We start from the raw sequence: 23,602 nt of genomic DNA on the forward strand, positions 1-23,602 counted from the left end.
AGAAAGTACTATGATGTAGTACGACATTGAGATATATGTTTAACATCTTTATACCGAAATACTTTTGGATTTGTACAACAGAACTTTTGTAAATAATGTATTATGGACAATCCTGATGAATTTATTTACGAATACGAAGAATGTCCTTCTGATATCAAATAATTTTGATTTGTTGAAATTCGCAATGTTATACACATTTTATAGCAAATGATTAAAAATTCATATTTTTGATATTTAACAGTACTAGAAATAAACTTTATAAATCTGATGATTTATACTTAAAGTGTATGTAAGTGGGATGACAAGCCGACGATCAATTGAAAATTTTGACCTTTCGTATATTTGAAGATATGGATTTTTTTTCCCAAAACACCAACAACAAAAAAAATTAGGTCTTTGGGGAAAAAATCCATATCTTCAATATGAAAGGTCAAAATTTTCAATTGATCGTCGGCTTTTCCTCCCAGCTACATACACTTTAAGAATATGTCATTTATAAAATTTACTTCGAGGACTGTTATAGGCCTATCAAAAATATGAAAAATGTCAAATTTTTATAATTTGTCATATTTTTGACAAATTATAATCTTAAATTATAATTTTAATAAATTATAATCTTAAAGTGTATGTAGCTGGGAGGAAAAGCCGACGATCAATTGAAAAATTTGACCTTTCATATTGAAGATATGGATTCTTTTCCTTAAAAGACCCAATTTTTTTTTTTGGTGTTTATTGATCGTCGGCTTTTCATCCCACCTACATACACTTTAACTATAAATCATCAGATTTATAAAGTTTACTTCGAGTAGGCCTACTGTTAAATATCAAATTTAATCATTTGCCGTAAAATGTGTATTACATTGAGAATTTCAAAAAATCAAAATTATTTGATATCAGAAGGACATTTTTTGTATTCAGAATGCAATTCGATAATTCGATATGTCTGATGTGCTCCAATGTCCCACCGTCCAAACGTTAATACCCCACCCCTTAATTCCAAGAACGCGTAGGGCCTTTAATATACCCCATAGGCATAATAAAGCCAAAAGAAACCAGTGGAATGCTAGACATAATTATACGCAAAAATCGAAACATGCAATTTCGAAATCCAGCCTGGTATCCATTTCATACCCCCCCCCCCGTGCGCGTCGGGATCCGTCTGTGCCAAACGCATGCTTTTCCTTTCAATATGATTGCGTATGGTCGACAGGAAAGCAAAACTTACTTTTCATACGATGAACTAATCTTTTGCGCACACTTCACACGAATATATTTCTTTGACACGAGGAAGTTATGACTGTGAAAAGACTTCAATAATATTTCCGAAACGCGTAGAAGCCATTTTGACGAATACTCGAATAAAATACGAACACAACCGAGTTGCTGTATTTCTTTTTCTTTTCCCTTTATGAACTCTTAGACACCCTAAAACAAGTAATAAGTATATCTCTGAGTATTGGAGAGGATTGCAGGACGTAAAATTTCTCATTAGAGTAAAACGAGGGCATTCAATGGAGAATCCCGAAGTGACGGCGGAAGTTGCAGTGAGCATTGCCGAAGCTGCGGGCATCGTCATCGCCGAAGACCTTCCGAGTGCGGCCGATGATAACACTTTCGTGAACGCAGGTAGGCGAAACCCGGTACAAACAAGGTACCCACACATGGGACAGGGCATGCAAAATTATTACCTTGTTCCAGATCTTTGCGCAGCATTTGGAGAAAGAAGAACTATTTGATTTAGTGCTGATTAGCTTCCATGGATTGTCATAAACATGATAAATGCATGAATGCAGTGCATGCAGTCAATGATGTTCGGACCTCGGACTCGGTCAGACTCCAGCATGAATGATCACACTGTCACACTGATTGATGGATTGTCCAGAAATTACAATTTGTATTTTATTGCATAATGTATCATATTTAATTATTTATACAAATAAATGCATATAATACCAATATGAGACTATAACCTGTCTCTCATCTTTTTGTTTTAAACGAAGAGGTGTTTTGTTTTGTTTTTTAATTTGAGAGAGAATCATGAATAATGATTAATGTCTCATGGCTATAGTAAGAATTCCAATTGAATGAATGCAGCTTTCAACAGCTGCACTCGATCCAACCGTGATCGATCGTATATCGCATATTTCAAAATATCGTCCAGACTTTTTCGGGAGCACGTGTGGCCGAGTGGATAAGGCGCCCGACTCATAATACATAGGTTGTGAGTTCGAGCCCTTTCGTTATAACGTGTTGTGTCCTTGGGCAAGGCACTTTATCCTCATTGCCTACTTGGGGATGTGGTTGGGTTGGATTGGATGTTTGTATAGCTTGTTTCAATGTTGCAATATTGGCGCTGATTAAGCTGCTGCCTGCAAATTGCATTGTGTCTGTTTAGGTGTGTTTAATGTACAATTCTAGCAATTTGACCTGCGGGTCACGATTAGAGTTTGAAATAAAACCTTCCTTTTTTTAAAAACCTTCCTTTTTTTTTTTTTTTTTCAAAAAACGGTGAGGGAGGCCCTTGTTATTTGATATTACTGGGTTTTTTTACCATTCACCTGTATTCACCTGTTCTTCGGGCTCTGGAAATAGGGCTGTTGCCCTGTGATGCCCACCCAATTTCATCCTATTATTCACTGCATGATAACTTATAGGCCCCCTATGCCATGGAAAATACTTTTTAAAATTGGAAACTTGTTGCCAGAGACATCCAACTCCAAATGTAAATCTGTTGAATTTATGTGTAAAATTGCATTTGCAAAGTCTTTGTCAATACATCATAAAAATGGGGAGGCCCAATATTTTTGTTATTTCTTCAAAGCCCTAGTTGTTAATTTACCGGTAAATTAAAAATGGCAGAAAATGACTGATAAATTACCGGTAAAAAATGGTAAAATAAGTAAATTAAGTAAATTATAAAAGAGTTACAAATTAAACGATTAAAATTCAATTCTTTTCATATTAAGCGCTACATAGATACTTGAACACATTCCTGTTTTGTTGAATATAGCTTTCCAGATGAAAATCAGCTTCATAAATAAAGCTGAAGTTGTAAGTGAAACAAATTAAAAGTCATGTACGGTAGTATTTTACGTATATTTTTAGCAAGTGTTTCAATGTTTTCTCTCATATTAAACAACACACGGACACAGAGCCTGTCTAACCACTTGGCACTGGAGTCCTGGACTATATATAACATCTGAGAAAACTACATTCCGTTTTCATTTTCATGATAGAACATTAATTTTTGTGCTAGGAATTTCAATTGAATGAACACAGCTTTTAAAAGTTATACGCAAAAAAAAAATTGTTAGGCTGTGTTCATTCAATTGAAACTTCCGTTGTAGACCTATCTCATGACTGATGGTAATGTACCTGGTCATTCATAATATTTGGATCTGGTTAAAAGTAAACTAATCAAAAGTTATACTTCAAGGATGGAAATCACAACTTACATGTAGAATGAATGATAATGTTTTACAGTGGTAACCAAAATACACAGGGAATACTTTGGTAAAACAGAGACAAATTTATATTCAGAATGATGTGAAATCAAAACGGCCATTCTTAGTCACAAGTTCACTCATATTTGTGACAAAAATTTTACCTTGAGTAGTACAGTTGCTTAAAATGTTTATAAAATGACACAGTCAAGCCATGATCAACCCCTCAAAATTTGGGTTTCATCAAGGGGGCTTGATAGGGGGTGCTGCTTTCCCACGGTAAATTAAGATGGCGGTAAATTACCGGTAATTTACCATGTAAATTAACCGGTAATATAACCGGTAATTTACCGACTCACAACATAACACACCTAGCTTGAAGAAAATGTTTGCAATGTGTTTATAATTTATGATAACCAAGATCTTCCTAGCATGTCTTTTCATTCAACAATTTTAGAAACAAAGTAATGGAGCAAAGAAGAAAAATAACAAAAATAATTGAAAATCTCCAAAAAGCCCATAAATTAATGTGACCAGACCTACTCACATGAAATGGGCGTAAAGATTTGATGCTTATTTCATGGAACAGATCATATGTGCTAGAGGGTCACAATATTAAGGTAATTTAATTTAATCAGTGATGAAACAAATGTTTTTTTAAATTTTAAAGTTGCAGGCTCTCCTGACGCTCCACAAATAACCACCTCTGTAGCAGACCAAGTTTTCACCGCCACACCTACTGCCATACTAACTGCTGACGGATTGCCTGTGTCTGTACAAGATGCTACTTTACCACTCAAAACCACACATCAAATTGTCACTATTGTGCATCAAGTAAGAGAAGCTGTTGTTTTTGTGTGTGTGTTTTTTCTGTGTTTTTGTGTATTTTTATCAAAACTGATGTATCGATCTGTCCGTCCACTTTGCTCTTTAAAGCCATATTATAAAAATTCATTTGCATAAATCAAAATCTGAGGTTGTGCAATTTCTCGAAACTGGTACAGCATGTGCCTTGGAGGAGGGTGGCAATTAGCACTCTACAAATGCCATAGGTTTCCATTAGGTTGTGTACTTAAGGGATCTAAAATGAGCGTTTATTGCGTTTCGACAGTATTTTTTGTGGGACATGAGAGCACCTCAGACCCATCAATTGCATTTTGAATACGAAGCATGTCTTTCTGATATTAAATAATTTTCACTTTTTGAAAATCACAATATAATACAAATTTTATGACAAATTATAAAAATTTGATATTTTTCAAATTTTTGATATATAACAGTCCTCGAAGTAAATTATATAAATCTAATGACATATTCTTAAAGTGTATGTAGCAGGGAGGAAAAGCCGACGGTCAATTGAAAATTTTGACCTTTCATATTGAAGATATGGATTTTTTCCCCAAAAGACCTAATTTTTTTGGTGTTTTGGGAAAAAAATCCATATCTTCAATCTGAAAAGGTCAAAATTTTCAATTGATCGTCGGCTTTTCATCCCACCTACATACACTTTTAAGTATAAATCATCAGATTTATAAAGTTTACTTCAAGTACTGTTTAAAAATATCAAAAATATCAATTTTTAATGATTTGCCATAAAATGTGTATTAAATTGCGAATTTCAAAAAATCAAAATTATTTGATATCAGAATGACATTCTTAGTATTCAGAATGCAATTCGATATGCCTGATGTGCTCTAATGTCCCACAATAAATACTGTCCAAACGTTCATACCCCAGCCCTTAAGCTCATTTGCAGTTTTTATTTGATTTTGATTTTTTTCCCCGGTATTAAAAAATATTCGGTCCCTGGTATTAAAAATGATAGTGGAAGGGAACTGCTGTAACTAAGCATACCTCCTCCTCAACTCCTTGTTTTCCTTCAATTTTTTTTTAATTTTTGGCACTACCCCAGTGAAAATGCTCTGATGAAAATTATGCATGTCAAGGTGGAGGCATTGTGGTCAACACTTTGTGTCAAGAACACAAGACAAGAACTGCGAAATTCTAGTTTTTATATCGACCATACTGTTTTACTACAAAATAATTGGTAGTACATTTGGATTTACTCATACTGACCTATTACCAATGGATTTAGGCGAAGCCAAGGAGGACGCTCTCAAAAATCACAGAAAACCCCACTATTTTGAGCAGTAATATAATTTCACTTTTCTCCTCCCCATTGCCCCCCTGCCTTACAAAACTCTCATGGTGCTGCCCCTGTCAAGGGAACCATTTTATAACTGTGCACCAATTTTAGAATTAGATTAAGGGAGGATGTTCTTTATCATTCACTCTATGACAGGAAGCCAGTCATCTTGTTGATGGACTCAAGACACCAGCCACACCCTGTACACCAATCACACCCGGAGGAGAGAGAAAGGCCTATACATGGGATGACACAATTAATATGCCAATCTTACCTGTCAGATGCAGAAATAAAAGTGCTGAATTACATAAGCATAGACTAGGCTCTGGTAAGACATTATAACCATAATCTCTGTCTCTAAATTACTTGAAACATCTTGTTGATGGTCTGAAAGGTCTGTGACCAGACCAACAGCCTCATCCTCATTTGTCTTCATAAAAACTGAGATTTTGGTATCAGAAGAAAGCTCTTATTTTTCTAATATTACCCAGTAAAAGTTAACACCCAAGATATATTTTGTTTAGATGGTGTGAACAAAAACATAAAAAGTAACAGCACAGGATACTATTCTATGGGTATATGCTTCTCATTTCAAAACGGCTGGAGCGATATTATAACTAATTGTTTTAAGGCAGGGCAGAGGAGATGAGCATGATTAAAAAAACTGGCACACAAGAGGAATGGTATGGGTTCTACAAAGAAATCCCAAGGCTTGATAAGGAGTGTCATTTTTGCCTGTGATCTTCTGTTTTATAATTCAAGAAAATTCATAAATTAAGAAACAGACAAATCAATATTTGGCATTCTGCCAAATTCACAGTATATCCATGACCAAGGACCTGCTTTATTTTCATCAATGCCCCTCTTTACTGCAAAGTTAGTAAAAGTAACAAATTTATTAGATTAAATTTAAGCCTTTATATTCATTCATTCATTCATTCATATTTTATTTTCATCAATCATCAACATCAATATACAAGTGATACTAATAGCTCAACAAAGTAATAAAGTTAAATGTAAACAAGAGTCATTGGTATAAATAAATATCAATACATTTAGGTAGTAACAATTAAATCAATATAATTAAATTAGAATAGCATTACTATGTATGATTGACCAAAATACACTTTAAATGCATAATGATATTACGAGCGTGCTTGTAGTAGTTTATCACGGAAATACAACACTGCTATATACCTACCAAACATCATCAAATAATGTTTTAAGTTAGTCATAATGTTTTCTTATCGTGTCACATGATTTCAGGTGGCAAAGGTAGATGCGTCCGATTTGAAGGCAATTGGTACACGCCATCAGGCTTTGAAAGTCTGTGTGGACGAGGTAACAGCAAGGATTGGAAGAGAAGTATCCGGTATGGAGGGAGAACGCTGTTTTGTCTGATTGAAGAAGGTATATTAACACCTCATGCAGCATCATGTACCTGTGCATCATGTTGTGATGATGAATCTGTGGTAAGTATCTGATATGGTGATGTACCTTTGTCCTTTATCACCATACTGTATAATGAAAGACAGAGACGTCTGATGTCATCTGTCAATCAAACTCGAGCACGGTTTGTTTACAATTGTCGTGATGATGACTTGCTGGATGCAGCGGTATAACTGGGTGCCTTATTGTTAATTTTGCACCTTCAAACATACAAACCGTCTCAAAAGTTAGGTCTTTATAGCAGGAAACTTTCTTTTGCGAAGGCACCATGTCAACAATGCCTAAAGAAGTTGCTTTTTGCCTTGTAGAAGTACGTAATTTTACGCCATTTGCTGCTATTTTCTCCGATCGGCACCAGATAAATCAGCTTTCCTTTTACACGCTATTAACATGTGTAAACCAATCAAGGATCGTAATTGACAGTGACATCAGACGCGATAAAATCTTTTTATTTCTGTCTTTCATTATAGCTTTCCATGACTGTGACTATTATAGTCATAGTAGTGCGATTATCCTCAAATAGATTTGTGTCATCTGATTGGTTGAAGCTATTTCAGAGAATTTTGTCATTGAAACAAACTATTGAATGCACAATCTCCTTGCAGCTCTGAGGTGTATGTATACACTGTACAGCATACAAGGAAAGGTATAAACTAATGTACCCCATGGGGATTGACAATATTTGTCACATCAGCAACTTGAAAGCATCCAGAAGAGCAAGAAAGCATGTAAACACAGACTTGGGAAACGCTCACAAAATTACATGCATTATAAGGCCAAGAAGTCTGTATTTTAATATTGCAGAAGGGTTCTTTTACCAAATCAGATGACAAAAAAAGCTATATGTTTAGTAGGCCTATGGTATAAATTATAAAACAAATATTGACTGCTATATATTCGGGACATGGTTAAAATTATAGCACTTTGTGATCTTAAAACCGTGCTGTAACCATCAGTTCTGCCTTGGATCATCACCTTGGGTGTATTGTTTTAACAGTGCCCCTTATAGCAGTCAATATTTTTATACTACAAGCAGGTGTTGTAATGTTGGACTTTGACATGGTGGTGGTAGTTTACTACAGATCAACATGTACACGTAGTATGTCCTCATAATGTAGAAGGAAATTTAAACATGAAATTTATACTTATAAATTGGTTTACATGCACCAAGTTAATTTTGATTAGAATTTGATTTCAGTTGCGTTGGTTGTTTATATATATTGGGTTATTCCAGTTAATCCATACACCCCCTATGGAAGACATGACCTTAATATCCCACAGAGAAAGGCTTTAGATTTCAAATAGACCTACCCATTCAGGTGACTCCATTTGCACGCCCTGTATGGAAGATTAAGCTCATGTCTTCCATAGGGGGTGTATGGATTTCAACTGGAATAGCCATTGCTTGCACCACCCATATTTTGATCATACCTTAATTGCATTCATGCACTTGGGCCACCTACATCTTTACCTATAAATAGTCATAAAAAAAAATAGTCATCAAAAAAATAGTCATCAAAGTTGGGCTTAATTAAAAAAATGTTTGCTCAAAGCTCCCACATGCATTAGAAAATGTGTGCGCGTTAGTCACACCTAAAATTTCCACAACTACAAAATCATCTCTTTTTAATCCCCTCAATTTTCACTATTGAAATGAAGGAAGACTGTGCACACGGTGTGTTGTCTATGATATAAATTTACTAAATTTCTTCACTGTGTCTTATGCAAAGCTTGTCCCCTTACCAGTAGTCTCTGGTTCAGTTTATTGAGGCTTAACACATGTATCGCTATACAAATATTGAATGTTGGCACTGCTTGGGATAATGACTGCGCGCACAACTAACGAGAGGTGCAAATTTGCAGCATAAAATCTTTTATTTCTCTTTATATTAGGTCGGATCGGACTCAAACGTCCAGGTATGATTTGAAACTACTTTTATCTACCAAAATAAATAATGACTTCTTCCCGTAGATTTCCCTTAATCGACTTATGAAATCTGATATTTCATGACATCTGATATTTCATGACATGATTGGGCTACCGTGTGGGAGATTAAGGTCATGTCTTCCATGGGGTGTAATATTTCAACTGGAATAGCCAAGCTCTTGGAATAGCCCATTGATTCCAGACCAGCCCTTTCATTTGCACACAGCATGCTACATACAACAAAACAAGTTGAAAGAATTATGACATTGAGTTTGTCAACATTAAAATGAATTATCTTTTTGTTAAAAGTAGTGGATGCATGTGGATCATGAATAATGGGACTAAAAGATTCTTAGAAGAATGATATTGGATACTAACTATATACTGCTTGCAACTATCTTGTATCCTGAGACACATATGGTCAAGAAGGTCAAAAGCCTTGGAAATCTCCACTAAGACAACAGTGTCCAAGTTCAAATGGGCAGAAAATGCATCAAACCAAGCAAGTAGTGTGAGGTAGGGACTTCTTTAACATTTCCATAGTCTCTACTTATCATATTGACCACATTTTTGTGGATCATATTTATCTTTTACAGTCTGGTCCAGTACGTCTGTTTGTGCCATATAAGAGACGTAAGAGAAATGAAAGTGACAGTTTACCACCAACACCGACTATGAAGAGGAAGCCCAAACTCAAAGATGGTAAGTGTAAGCCTGTCAAGATTGGTTTCATGTACCGTATTCATTCCAATATCCGCCTAGGGCACTTAACAAAGTCATTTTGGGTGGGCGCTTATATTGTTTTAGTCATCAATCACCGTCTGATAGTATTCGCTGTCGTAGTTGGTTACTGCTCCAAGCCTGGGCTCATACACCTGTTCCGAATTTTGACATGCCATAGAAATTCTTTAAAATATGGCACCCAAAAAAATTTGCTATATACTCCAATGAACAAAATCAAACAAAAATATGACTGGAGATTTTAGCATTTAACAATGAGCAGATCCTGAATTTCATATTTGAATGAAATTGAATGTTATGGTACATAATAATCCATTTTTAATGTGATCCTCATTTCTTTGGAATGTTTTATGTGTTCAGATGGAAAATGATATCAAATGGTAAATTTCTTTTCAGGAGTACAATATATATGGAATGGATATGTTTGCTTTGATTTTGGCAGGCACTAATATTTTAGAAGAGGTCTTTTAATTAAGGGAACAATCCAAAATTGACAATGTCCTGTAAACATATATCTAGTTTCATTGCTGACCCCCTTCCCTCATTGCTGATCTCCTTTCTTCCCTTGTCTGTTATTAAACTGAAAGTGGCGCAAAATAAGTTTTCAGTAAGCATCTAAAAAAAACGTAATCAAACATTTTAAGCACCCCCTCCTTTTGAAGCTAGTTTTGTTTATAGGACATCAATCTTTTTGGGTTGTTTCCCATACTGTTCAGCAAGTTTTTGCATCCCAATTTGAAACTGGAGCCTAACCTGAGCATAAATCTCTACTTCTTTTGATTCCAACTCATATCCTTCTGCTTCTTCCAAACCTTATCCTAATCTTTACTGGAATTCAAATCCTATAGCCCAACCAAGGTCCTGAAGTCATGGGTGATAGTCTTTATTCTTAATTTGTCTTTTCTTTTTTATCTACTCACAGCTGCAGATGAAACAAGGTCCATCAGTCTGGACAGTCAGAATGGTCATCTGACAGTAACCGATGGCAACCTGGTGTTGAGTCCAATGCCACCTACTACACCCAAGGCAACAGACTTTGACCAGCAACACTGGTGGCATCTAGAAGAGGTCAGTATGTACTCACAGTAATGCTAACGACACAATTTAGGCAGATTGACGATCGATTGAAAGTCGTGCCGCATTTTGATATAAAATTGGATCGATTGAGGCCATATTTATTGGTCGAGCTATGGGTTTTAAAATATTGGACGAGACATAGTCGAGTCCAATATTTTAAAACTCATAGCAAGACCAATAAATATTGGGCGTAAAATATCCAATTTTATCATTATTATGTGTTGGATCGAGTCATTACACACAATTGGATTCACCAAAACATAATAATGCCTAAAATTGGGCTACTTTTGCATGTGTCGAACCATGACAGTAATTTTGATGTACAGAATTTTCCTTTGATTTTGCCAAATTATAAGAGATTTAGAGTCTCTAAAGTTGCAACATCAATGGGCTGTGTGAACATTTATGTATCGGTCAGTAGGTAGGGGAACTTTTATTATTCAAGTACTCTTCCACTCACAATTTGAGTGAAACCCCTCAACTCTCTGGAGAGTAATTCACCATGGCCTGGCAAGCCAAACTCTTGCACTTTCTAATTGGAATGAGGCTGACTACTTCAAGCCTTCTGTCTACACTGTCATGATTATCGTCCAACCCTACTGCAAAGGTCCTTCTGCCCATAGAACACTTTTTATTGTGTCACCTAATTGTATAGTTAAAATAATAATGAACTCTTGTTTTGGATTTCGTTGTTGAAATCAGATGGCCCTGACATTGTTACAACAAGTGCAGCAGTTGAAGGTGATGATAGACCAGACTAAGGCACAGGCAATGGCATCCAAAGATGCTGCTGTAGCACAGGCAAAGATACAGTTTGAAGCAGAAAAGAAAGAGGTAAGAAAGTATCATCAAATTACATAATTTTAATGCTCTGCATGCAAGCCATAGGTTTCAACATAAAAGTGCAAGTTTTGGGATATTTCTCAAAATATCAAGAGCTACCTCAAGAGCCTCTGAACCTATATACTAGGCTTGTTTGTACTCATTTTAATACATTTTTCATGCTGATTTCAAATTTAAAAATGTACAATTCTGAAATTTTTGAATTAAAGAAAAATTTGAAAATTGTTGTCTGCAGTCAACACCAGCGTGGAGAGAGTTAATGATAAAATTGGATGGAATTTGTTACTTAATATACAAATTTATCGGTTTCGCCAAATATTCAAAAGCTCATATTTCAACCAATAAATTTGAGTATTGTGCTATATCCATCCAATTTTATATCAGACATTAATTCAGGGACCCAAAACCCAAAATTATCACATAAAATGGTTTACAAATACCAGTTTTTTCTTGTGGTTTAACCCTGTAGGCTCTGTCGCATGCCAGGATGGAAGCCCAGTTACAACTTTCCCGTGCAATGATGGAGGCTAGAGCAGAGAAGGATAATGCAGTAGCTCAGGCCATGGCCCAAGCCAGAGCAGAAAAAGTAGAGGCAGTAGCCAATGCAAAGTCGGCACAACTTATTAAGGTAATTGTATATTTGTTGGGAAGTAGACCGCTTCCTGTGCAAATTGCACAATTAGCAAAATATTCTTGTTCAGTAGTGTAGCCAGCAAAGGGGGCAGAGTGCCCCCTGATAAAATTTGACAGAGAAAATTGCCCCTCTAACAAAAAATTTAAGAGAAAATCAGGAAGGCAAAAGAAAAGAAGAGGAAAAGAAAAGGCAAGGAGCCTGTTTCCCACCAAAATTCACCCTGATCATGTGCCAAAATAGTGCAGAATACCAAATGTTTTACGCTACGAGCACACATTGTCTGAATAAACTCCATGTTTGGAAATTTGAAGACTTTCCTTGTGCAAACTCTTTTAAAAAACGTTATAATTACATATCCCACTGATAAGGCTTACAATGTTTGCATGTGCCTATATACTTGTAATTAAAAACAGGGAAAATATGACACAACATCCAATGGGGGAGTAACATAAGACATATAAACAAAGTTAAAAACCCGACGTTTCGAAAAGACAAAACTTTTCTTTCTCAAGGGATAAAATAAGAGACCTGCTCTCAGTATAGTGGAGACCACTGAATAGTGAGCTGAAGTCAGCTGAATACCTGTAGTTTTGTATTATCTTTTGAGACTGAGATTTGATGAACTCTACTTTGTTTCACCTTACAGACGTGTATGAACTGTGGTCGTGAGGCACTTAGCGAATGCACAGGTTGCCATAGAGTGAGTTATTGCAGTAGTTTCTGTCAACGTAAGGATTGGACAAGCCACCAGCATGCATGCGGCCATAACCATGACAACGGTATCCCTAGCAGCCCTCCAATACATCATCCGGTAGATGAGGAGGAGATAGAGGAGGAGGAGGAGGAAGAGGATCCAGATAAAGATAAGGAGAGTTGAGATGACTGCGATGAAAAATTGTAAATTGATTGGGGTCAAAATAATGATGGTTGGAAGATGTCTAAAAAAGAGAGATGCTGAGAAAGTTTGCTTGTTTGTTTATTGTTTACCCAAGTCCATACCATTAACGTTCGCCTAATGGCGCTATGGGCTCCCTTGTCATAACTTGAATTTTAGACACATACTAAAAGTGCCCTCTCATAAAACTCCCACCAGCAAATAAGGGCACATACCCTTAATTTTGTTGGGATTTTTAGAGGAGGGAGCTCTCTATTTGTACATGAAATTTACCCCCAAGGCTAAGGAGCCCAGGTGCGCCATTAGGCGAACGTTTACGGTATTTCAAAGCCATTTGAATAGTAAGCCGCTAAGGCCAACAACTTTTCTGTTGAATACTTGGTATTATCAATCACCAGGAATCCCCCAGACCACGCGGCCTTTCTTTCATAGAGTGCTCACTGCACAAGGATGCTGCCATATTGGCCATGCAGCATGATTTTCAGTTAGAGCAAGATAAGCACTATCATTCATAACATATATTATGATCAAATATATATAACTCACTGTTTTGAGTAATACAGGAGCCCTGTATGGCACTGAGACCTTGACTAGTTAACCAGTTGTGCAATGAGGAATTTATGAAGTCATTCTCCCCAGAAAACTGGTTATTAACATATTTTGGTTGGTGCCTGGTGACCGATTATGGATGGACTTACTATTACTCTTTCAGTATCCAAAGAGTATATATTATTTACATAAAAAGTAAATCAACTGCCATGCATCTTTACATATATGCCAGCCAAATTGCTGCTATTATATGGAGTTTATGGGTTTTCAAATCCTACCAAATATTATTCTGTTCATTGCCAAATGATGGTAGAATATTTCACTAAGTAAATCACATTTTGGTTGAAATACACTTACAGATGTTGTTTCGTATTGTTTACCACAAGAATATCCTGGAAATGTGAGCACCGCCTTATTGAATCCGTAAATGAACCGGATATCGGTCATACTTTCAATTTTTGTCCTGATTTGTAAGCTTTTTCCTAAGAAAATTTGCTTCTATAAATGTCCCCCTTTCATAAAACTGCACACCCGAGCCGTTTATTACAGACAAAAGTATGAAATGGGCTCCTTTACTTTGCCTATCAGTATTAGTCTTTATTTGGATGCCTTTTTTGAGTTTATATGTTACGTAACTAATATTTGTTTAACAAAAATGTTTCTCATGTTTATTATACTTCATTTTGTTTTATGAGGATCATCCAAGAGAAGATTTATGTTTCTTTGTGTGTTTGGGATCAAATTTGGGAACTACTGTAAATTCCAGAATATAAGGTACACAATATACACCAATTGTATTAAAGAATAGTGTTATTTGATTGATTTGAGAATATGTGACGTGGTATAAAAAGAGGCACTTTTGGGCAGTTTATCAATTTTGAGTTTTTTATATATCTTAAATATAAAGATATTTTGCTCCACAAGGACGTTTTCCCCAATGAAATTGGACATTCCTAAGCAAAGATATTGAGTTCGTAAGTTATGGTATTATAAAATTAGAAATTGAAATTGAATTTAAAAATATTATTGACTATGTGAGAGTAGGAATGACCTTGAAAAATGTCTGAAAAAATACAAGATGGCAGTTATATATATTCCGGTCTGAAACATTATCAGACAATATTAATTTTTAAACATTATTAACATCACAAATTTGCAATAAACCCAAATTGTGAAAAAAATCACCCCTGGCAGATGTTTTTGCTATTTCTCCTTTTGTCCATTTATGATCCTGCCCAAAAGTCCTTTCAATATATACCACATATAATCCTGATTTCTTATTTTGAGGGTTCATCTGCAATTATAGCTGCCGTTTGCTACTTATGTTCTTTCAAGTGATCAACGTGTCAACTCTTACAGCTTCTAACACCAGGCAGCTATTGTAATAGTCCTTCATGCAATAAACCCTTGATTTGGGCTAATGATTACATCTGATCAATTGATTTGATTCAATACTGATGTTGCTTGATCTTATCTTGTTTTGAAATGTTTGTTTTGTTTTTCATAATTTACTGAAAATGATATATGCTTATTATTAAAATTTATCAAAAATTCTGTTTTGAAAGATTGTATTATTAAAAATGAACACTGTTTGTGCCTTGATGAAGACTGAATGCAGATTGGCTGAAAGCACTAATGATGTAAAATATTGTTAAATACCATTATTGAATGTTGAATTGTATTATGTATTTGTCAACTTGTGTAGTTGCTATGGTAATTTATGACAAGACCAAGGAATTCCAAAGAAAGGATTTAAGGAGTGTGAGGAGTGAGGAAGTGCACCTCATTGGATTGTCATGAATAGCATTGAAAAGTTAGTGTATAATAATTAGCATATCTGAGAAAGGGAATGCATTACAAAGGTTATTTCATACAGCATTGCATATTATTATATAATATGAAGCTTTTAACTACAGATGAGTTGACTTCTGATGTCAATGCATGGCAGTATGCGCACGCATCATCACAATTTGCATTGTTTTTTGCCTGGCAGTATGCACACGCATCATATTGTGTTCAGGGCTCGTGTTTTTAAAACTCCCGCCACATCACAATAAGGCTATTAAACAGTGTAGTGGTTGCATGGGGTTCACTCAAGTATCAATATACCAGTCCCTTGCCTTTGTTGATAAACATTGAGGTCAACTCATCTATACCACAATTTTTTAATAGTGCACAGTAATACCATGCAAGATTTACTGATACTGAACAGGTGTGCACATTTTGCGTTGGCGCGCAACTCATAGCATGTTATACTGTGCACACTAGAGAGACCAAAGCATGCGTAATTGATTATGTTACGCGTCAGTTTGGTGTATTGTACCACAGGCGAACATGATGAAAATGATAACACTGAATGACTGGTTTCCAAATGGCACCAACATGTTTAATTTGATACTTTGGCATGCAAAAAGCATCAAAAAGCTTCATATTATATAATAATAATATTGAATGGCTTCTTTTTGTGTAATACTAGAATATACTGCATTCGTCATGAAACTACTGAAGTCACCCTCAGCTTGGTCAGTATTTTTATGACTCATGTGGTATATTCTCGTATCATGCTCAAAGCCATCCAATATTACATATAAATAATAGATATTATATATTATTCTTCGTTCAACATTGCAATGACGTAGGTGAAAGTATTTGTTTATTCATATGCGTCCAATTGCAGGCTTTCTATATCAATCCATGATGTTATGTATCTCACCTATTACCAGTTGAGCAAAGTTAAAGTCACCACTAATAAAGAGAAATACTGCCCTCTATAGTAAACTCTATGAGCAATATGAATATTCCACTATTGTCAATATATGATATTGATACTAGATACCGTATGAACATGATGCCCATTTTGTACCATTGGAAGCATCACAAAGAAGTAATAGCAATGCAATTTTGGAAAACATGAACATGGAAAATGTTTGTTTTATAAGTGATAATATTGCATTTGGAGTCAAATGAAAATAAACTTGATTCAAGCACATGGTTTTAGTAATGTGCAGGGATTATATGCATCTGTGATAACTTGTTCTGAGTTTGATGGACAATATCTCAATCAGGTTCTGTTAAAGAACACAAGTCTATATAAACAGTCAGCAGTCAGCACAATAAATAGGGTAACAGTTCATGAATCTGGGCCTTGTATTATAAAGTATGGGTCGATTGCAAAAATCAAGGTAGCCATAATGTCCACAAGGATGTTTTCTTTAATTTGAGATATTGATGACGGAAAATGATGCAGAAATAACCAAGTTATGAAACTAAAACCGATAGAAGGAATAGACTCAAAATTTGCAACCTTTTATTGTTTAATACACATCCCTGCTGTCATAATGGTCACCTTGATTTTGGAAATCCACCCCCACCTTGGCTATAGTCTGTATACCTTTCTCAAGGCCATAATTTAGGTGTGGTTTTTTTTTTTTATTGTATCTTGAAATGTAATGATGAGATGTCAATAATAAGTATACATTTTCAGACAAAAATGATGTACGGAATCCAACTAGCACAAATTTCTTTAAAAAATAACAGTTTAATACCAAATTTGATTTTACTTTACTGACTTGAGGAAAGCTACACGGACTATATAAGGTCATGATTTGTGAACTGCCATCCTATTTATTGCACTGAATGTATTAATTTTAAGTACATGTATGATGTATGTGTATTTTGATAAAGAAACTGTCAAAAATTCCCACTGTAAATTTGTACCAAGCTTGTTATACTATTTGCACAATTTATACATTCCGAAGAGTAACTGTTTATAGAAAATATAATTATACTAAACACGTGCCAATAAGATAGTAATGTTTGGTAACTGTTGCAACCTATGTTGTGAAAGCAATTTTATTGGTTTTTGTTAATGAGAAATTTATCATCACTTGATATTTACATGTTTTTTTGTACATGTATATAAGGAACTGGTAAAACCATAACAGTGGATATTGTGTTTTAGAATTCATAATGTAATGTATTTGTCATTGTCATTGTTAGCAGAATATCCTCACCAACTTTGACTAAAATGTGTAAAACCAGTTATGCACTAAATGTTCAGACCCCCGGCCCAAAAAGAAAAAAATTTGTTTCCTTTAGCTGGCATGAAAACCAAAATCTTAAAATGTTAATTGTAATTTATAATAAATATATGCCTCAAGTTGCACATTGATGGTCAAATCCATTGTAAAATAGGTTTATGATAAACATTTCAGCCTTACGTCATAACTGCCAAGACAGTGGTATTCAGAGTTTGTTGGAATCATCTTCTGTAACATGTGTTACTTTTTTACAATTCTATGAGGATTTTCAGAGTTTTTCGCTAACAATGTAACAATATTTATGATATTTCTAACATTTCCTTTTGAAAATATGACAAACAAATCTTTTGTATTATGAAAATATATGATAAAAATTATCATTTGTATAATTTGACAATGCTATGATGGGAACAAATGGTATTATCATCAGGCAAGGGAGAGAGCTGGGTGTCCAACTCTACAGATGACCTGTACAGGCGCACACATATCTATGTGCTGCTTTTGTGCATACATGATGTAATAGTACAATAGCTATTAAGTGTAAATTCTCAACAAGTATGATATGATTTGTCTTGTTAACTTGTTATTATACACTGTACCATGGCGTGCACCCTTCTATTAGGCAAGGGCAAGTTCCCCCACCCCACCTTCCAACAGCTGTTACTGTGATGGACACTCAATCTATCTGGCACATTATTGAATCAGGATTGCAGTGTGCACCATCTTTTTGACCTGTTTTACACCAAAATTAATCTTGAGCATGGGCAACATTTTTGCATGCATGACATTCAATTGTTCCAGTAAAGTCGGTTTGGAACTGGTCAGCATGAAGACTTTACAATTTTTGCCTGGTATAGCCATGCCTGGCCAAACGATGCACACCCTGATGACTGACCCCTGATGCGCCACTGTTGTTACAGTATTCGTATTAGTCAAGTCTACTGAGTTTTTCACTCAAAAAAAGAGTTGCTGTGAATTTTATATTGAACTCTATTGCAAACAGGAGATAATTATTTGCCTCTCTTAGAAGATGATAATTATAGACACCAGCAGTGCAATTTTATTTTATTTTTTATTTCAAGTTTAATATTGTGGATTTGGTATTTCTTCAAATATTAAATAATGCTGAAAAGAAACTCATACTGTCTTTCTGTTTTATTTTGTCATCTATAGTTCACTTGTGAATGTTTATCACCTACACACACCCCCACCCACACCCTCATATGTCAGTGGCATAGCCAGGATTTTTATAGTGGTTGCAAAGGAAGGCAACTTTCAACAGGTACACAAAAATGGGCAAGAAAGACTGTAAAATCTTAAAATATCTCGGCGGCCTGCATCCGGCGGAGGTGAGGTGTCTCACAGGAAGGGGAAGCTGCCCTCCCCCCTCTGGCTATACTGACTCACACCCACCACACACATCCACCTCCATACCCCTATACCTATGGACACAAACACACATGCATTGCACACAATAATACAATGATTCATTTATATATCATTCTTTAGTTTTGCTCCATCGAAAAGGAATAAAGTCCTTTAAAAAATATGTATTCCAATTCTTTTTGTACTCATCGGGGGTTAATCTCATCTCACCAAAATTTGACTTTTACTTTTGGCCTCTGTGCTCGCAACAGATCAGCGCAAACATCGTATCCTCTCCAGCCAGGTAAAGTCACAATTCTTATCTCAACCAACGTCTTGATTGTCATCAAAACTGCATCTTCTGAAAGACACGAACACCCATAAAGATGTAATTGCTCAAGACACACTTACCTATGGCACAAACGCACTTGCATTGCACCATGATTGCACACTATAATCACTAGATATATCATTCTTTAGTTTTGCTCCTTGGAAACGGAACAAAGTCCTTTTCAAAAAATAAGTATATTTCATTTAGTGCAGATTCAAAGTGTTTTTGTACTCTTCTGGGGTTAGATCTTATCTCACCAAAATTTGACTTTTACTTTTGGCCTCTGTGCTCGCAACAGATCAGCGCAAACATCGTATCCTCTCCAGCCAGGTAAAGTCACAATTCTTATCTCAACCAGTGCCTTGATCGTCATCAAAACTGCATCTTCTGAAAGACACGAACATCCATAAAGATGTAATTGCTCAAGACATCTGTGATGACACAGATACTTTAAACCTTTATCAGTTACTCTTCTACAACCAGAAATATCCAGAAAGTTCAACGAGTTGAGGTTATTATTAATCAGCTGCATAAACTCATTGGTAATATCAACGCAAGATACAAGTGACAGTTCTTTGAGATTTGTCATTAGAGATGTTACTGTAATAAGACCATCTAGTGTCAGACCAACTGTGGCTGCGAGTTTCAAAGACACCAGTTCACTTCTACAGTTACCAATCGCTTCAAGGATACCGTCCAATCGGTGGCTCAAACCTATGCGTTGATAACCCATAATAAAAGGCTGATTCAGTTCAAGCTTTTTCAAATGCTTACATTTGCTGGAAACATGATGTATGATGCCATAAATGCAAGATGGAGAGGGGAAATGGCATGAAATGAGATATAGTTCTCGTAACTCAGACAGATGTTCGGATACAAACCGAAATTCACTTGGTAACACTTGCCAATTGCAACCGTCCAATCTCATCACACGAAGATGCGCAGATTCGATTAAACAGGTGCATAACTCATAATTAATGCTTACGTAACGAAGAGATACAATTTGTAAATGCTTAAAAGGAGAAACAAACTCAGCGGATAAAGGCCGCCATTTTGTTCTTGGTGACAATGCAAGATATAATCGCTTTAATTTAGACGGAAGAAAAGACAATGCATTTCTATTGTCTTCTCCGTCTGTTTCAAATTCCAGTGAGTCCAATTGTGCGCAACGATCTTCTATCAACATCTGCAATTCTTTGTCAACCGTCACATTGATTCGGAGATGCTTCAGTGAGCCACTGGCGTATTTACGTAAAAGATTGTGAACCATAGAAGAGTCCCGTGGAAATGTCCAGTACCAATCAGTGAAGGTTGAAGATTGGCTGGTGGTAGCATTGGTTTTACGAATAAGTTTACGGAGATCAATTCTATGCCAAAGACTGGGATTTGATACCACTGTGTCCCATCGTTTGCAGACGCTGAAAGTAAAATGAAAGAAAGAAAATTATACTTATAAGGTTAAGGAGCCATTATCATCATCATCATCATCATCATCATCATCATCATCATCATCATCATCATCATCATCATCATCATCATCATCATCATCATCATCATCATCATCATCATCATCATCATCATCATCATCATCAACGTCAGCATCAACGTCAGCATCAAGAAATGGCCCATTTCAAATGGGGTTACATTCTCTGTTAGATTTTATATGTCTTCATCATTATTATCATCATGTTCTTCATCATCGTCATCATTAACAAATGGGGTCAGGGTCCCTGCTCTAGGAGTTTGTTAGATTTTGTTTGTGTTCATCATCATCATCTTCTTCTACGTCTACTTGGACTTGGCGAAATTTAGTAGATATGAAACTGTATGCAAAGTTTATACGAATGGATCTTTCTGTATAGAAGGAATTCAGACAAAAACGGGCTATTCTAGTTAAAATCTTTACACCATGCTTTGCAGAAGACACGCTCTTAATCATACAGGGAGAAGGAATTTCAAATAGGGTTGCCTTAATGGTTTAGTTGACTCTATTTGAAATACACTCAATACTTTGCGAGATTGAGATAATTTTTTCCATTGAGTTTAATTAGCTTTAATTGGAGTATAAACAGAATATGTCTGCTTATATTGAACAAAAGCATGAATAATAGTTACAATACTAACCTTGCTACTCTGCCCTTTTCCAAAAGTGTTAAAAAGGAAAAGATATGGAGTAGAGCGTCATCTGTCAGAGCATCAATATTACAGTCATGCATTTCTGAACTTGAACAAGCCTGTAAAAGATAATGAAAAAACACTGCATTTTATGGTAATATATATGGCGCAAAACGTTTTCATAATATTTTCAAAAAATTACACAAATGTTGCATTGTCGCATATGACGCAAAATGTATTCATAACATTTTCAAAAAAAATACACAAATTTGCATTGTCGCAAAAAGAATTGCTACATAATATTCTTCAAATGATGACAAAACGTGTTGTAAATGTACCATGGGGGTCTGCGTTTCGTTACGTTTTGAACACATTTTGTACTTGTATAAAAGGCAACTGTTTCAACAAGATAAGACTGTGTTATTTCAATATCAAAGATTTTAAAACGTTTTATAATCTTTTTGAGACCCGTTATTTAACGTTATTATAGCAAAATTGTGATAAATGATTTTTAAAAGTCGTTTTCCCTGGGCAATTATTTGTACACCCCAACCGACACAAAAAGTTTCATTAGCATTTACAAAATGACAGAAAACGTTTAACTATTGGGTTTAAAAGTAACGAAAGGTGTAAAAATAAAAAAAGTTGCCACAAATCTTTTATTTGTACCATAATGGTTATTGTATCATTTGACAAATGATTTAAAACGTTTTAAACAAAACAATAAACGATAATTATAATAATTATAACACAATAATAATAATAATAATAATATAAAATTGCTCAATATCAACATTATCACATGAAAAAAAATCAAACACATCAATTAAAAAAAAAATCAGCTTACCTTTCGTCGCCTTGAGCTGAGAGTGACTGATAGCATCAACTAATTTTTTTCAGGGAGAGGTGAATTTGTTTACATTTACATCCATCACTCTGTGTCTACTCGACGCCCATAGCATTTTCTCCTCAAGCAGTTCAGGATCGCAACTAATATACAATAATTAACGGCATACAAAGTATATTTTCTAAATAAAAATAAATAAGTTTGTGTACAAATTGCACGATTAAAAAAAAAAAAAGTAAAAATTCATTTAAAACATGAAAACTTCCAAGATATTTTTCTGAAAGAGTGAAGTTTGTACGTATATGAAGTACATGGAGGAGCGTGAGCAGTATCCATATAAGGCGCTTGAGAGTAACTTGACTCCATTGCCTTTACCTAGGATATTTTACACCGGGATTTTACACGGCATCTCGCCTGGTATCACTGCTGATAAACACTATGAGTTACGGGTCTGCCTGCACGTTTACCGCGTTTACTCCATACTTTTATATTCTAGGGTATCTGAAATATGTGACCCCTTTTTTTGTATAAGATAATGAAACACATTTTTAAAAACACTTAATCCAAACACGTTATTATGAAAAACAATCAAACCGACGATACCGGTATGCATGCTTGACTTTTCTCTCCATAAATGCGAAAATATACAGAATGAAACCCATTCATAACTCCGTCTCTAACACACATTAGTTGTTGTGAACTTTAAAAATCTCTTTCTTGTTGTCGGTATACATGGGTATTGAGGACATATATATCTCGAGTTACAATATTTAATAATAAAAGCTACTTTTTAGAAATTCAATCATATGAAAACGTACTGAGATAACATTATAAACACGTGTACTGATAATTAAATAATCCGAATTTCATTATTCAATTCAACTCTGTCTCTACTCTCTCAACTTAAGATTATTTTCTCTCGCCACACGTCAAAATATAATTTTAATTAATTATAAGTATGAGTAATTCAATTGTTATTACGAATGATTGTAAAATCTTGTTATAGTCATGTAGTTTTCCTTTGTCAAATCAGAATTATTACACAGTATACGAGCAAGTGTATTCCGTTTACAGGTGTAAATGGGGGGCTAAAATTAAATCCAAGTTTTATCATTTCGGCACAGAACCCAATCATATAAATCACAAATACACCTGAAGACTTGAATACCCGCATGCACCTACTTCCGTATCTATCCCACA

General features: G+C 35.2%; 2 protein-coding genes across 4 annotated transcripts; one reads left to right on the forward strand and one right to left on the reverse strand.

Annotated features, from left to right (window-relative positions):
• Window positions 1-1,342: 1,342 nt before the first annotated feature.
• On the forward strand, window positions 1,343-16,366 carry LOC140138144 (deformed epidermal autoregulatory factor 1 homolog). Of its 3 annotated transcripts, none has more exons than XM_072160069.1 (10): window positions 1,343-1,626; window positions 4,114-4,277; window positions 5,746-5,917; window positions 6,856-7,061; window positions 8,932-8,955; window positions 9,562-9,667; window positions 10,629-10,774; window positions 11,486-11,617; window positions 12,096-12,254; window positions 12,907-16,366. In XM_072160069.1, exons 1-10 carry the CDS (start codon window positions 1,512-1,514, stop codon window positions 13,135-13,137), a joined length of 1,455 nt encoding a protein of 484 aa, XP_072016170.1. In that variant the 5' UTR covers window positions 1,343-1,511; the 3' UTR covers window positions 13,138-16,366. The 3 variants fall into 3 exon arrangements, with proteins under 3 accessions (XP_072016170.1, XP_072016171.1, XP_072016172.1); XM_072160070.1 differs by having other exon boundaries at window positions 4,120-4,277; XM_072160071.1 differs by lacking the exon at window positions 8,932-8,955.
• A 3,327-nt stretch (window positions 16,367-19,693) lies between these two features.
• LOC140137349 (uncharacterized) lies at window positions 19,694-22,438 on the reverse strand. The gene is made up of 3 exons (XM_072158990.1): window positions 22,403-22,438; window positions 21,565-21,674; window positions 19,694-20,858 (listed from the first exon to the last, which is right to left on the reverse strand). Exons 1-3 carry the CDS (start codon window positions 22,436-22,438, stop codon window positions 19,694-19,696), a joined length of 1,311 nt encoding a protein of 436 aa, XP_072015091.1.
• Window positions 22,439-23,602: the final 1,164 nt, after the last annotated feature.

This window comes from Amphiura filiformis, chromosome 17 (genome assembly GCF_039555335.1).
Source record: "Amphiura filiformis chromosome 17, Afil_fr2py, whole genome shotgun sequence".
Classification (NCBI taxonomy): domain Eukaryota; kingdom Metazoa; phylum Echinodermata; class Ophiuroidea; order Amphilepidida; family Amphiuridae; genus Amphiura; species Amphiura filiformis.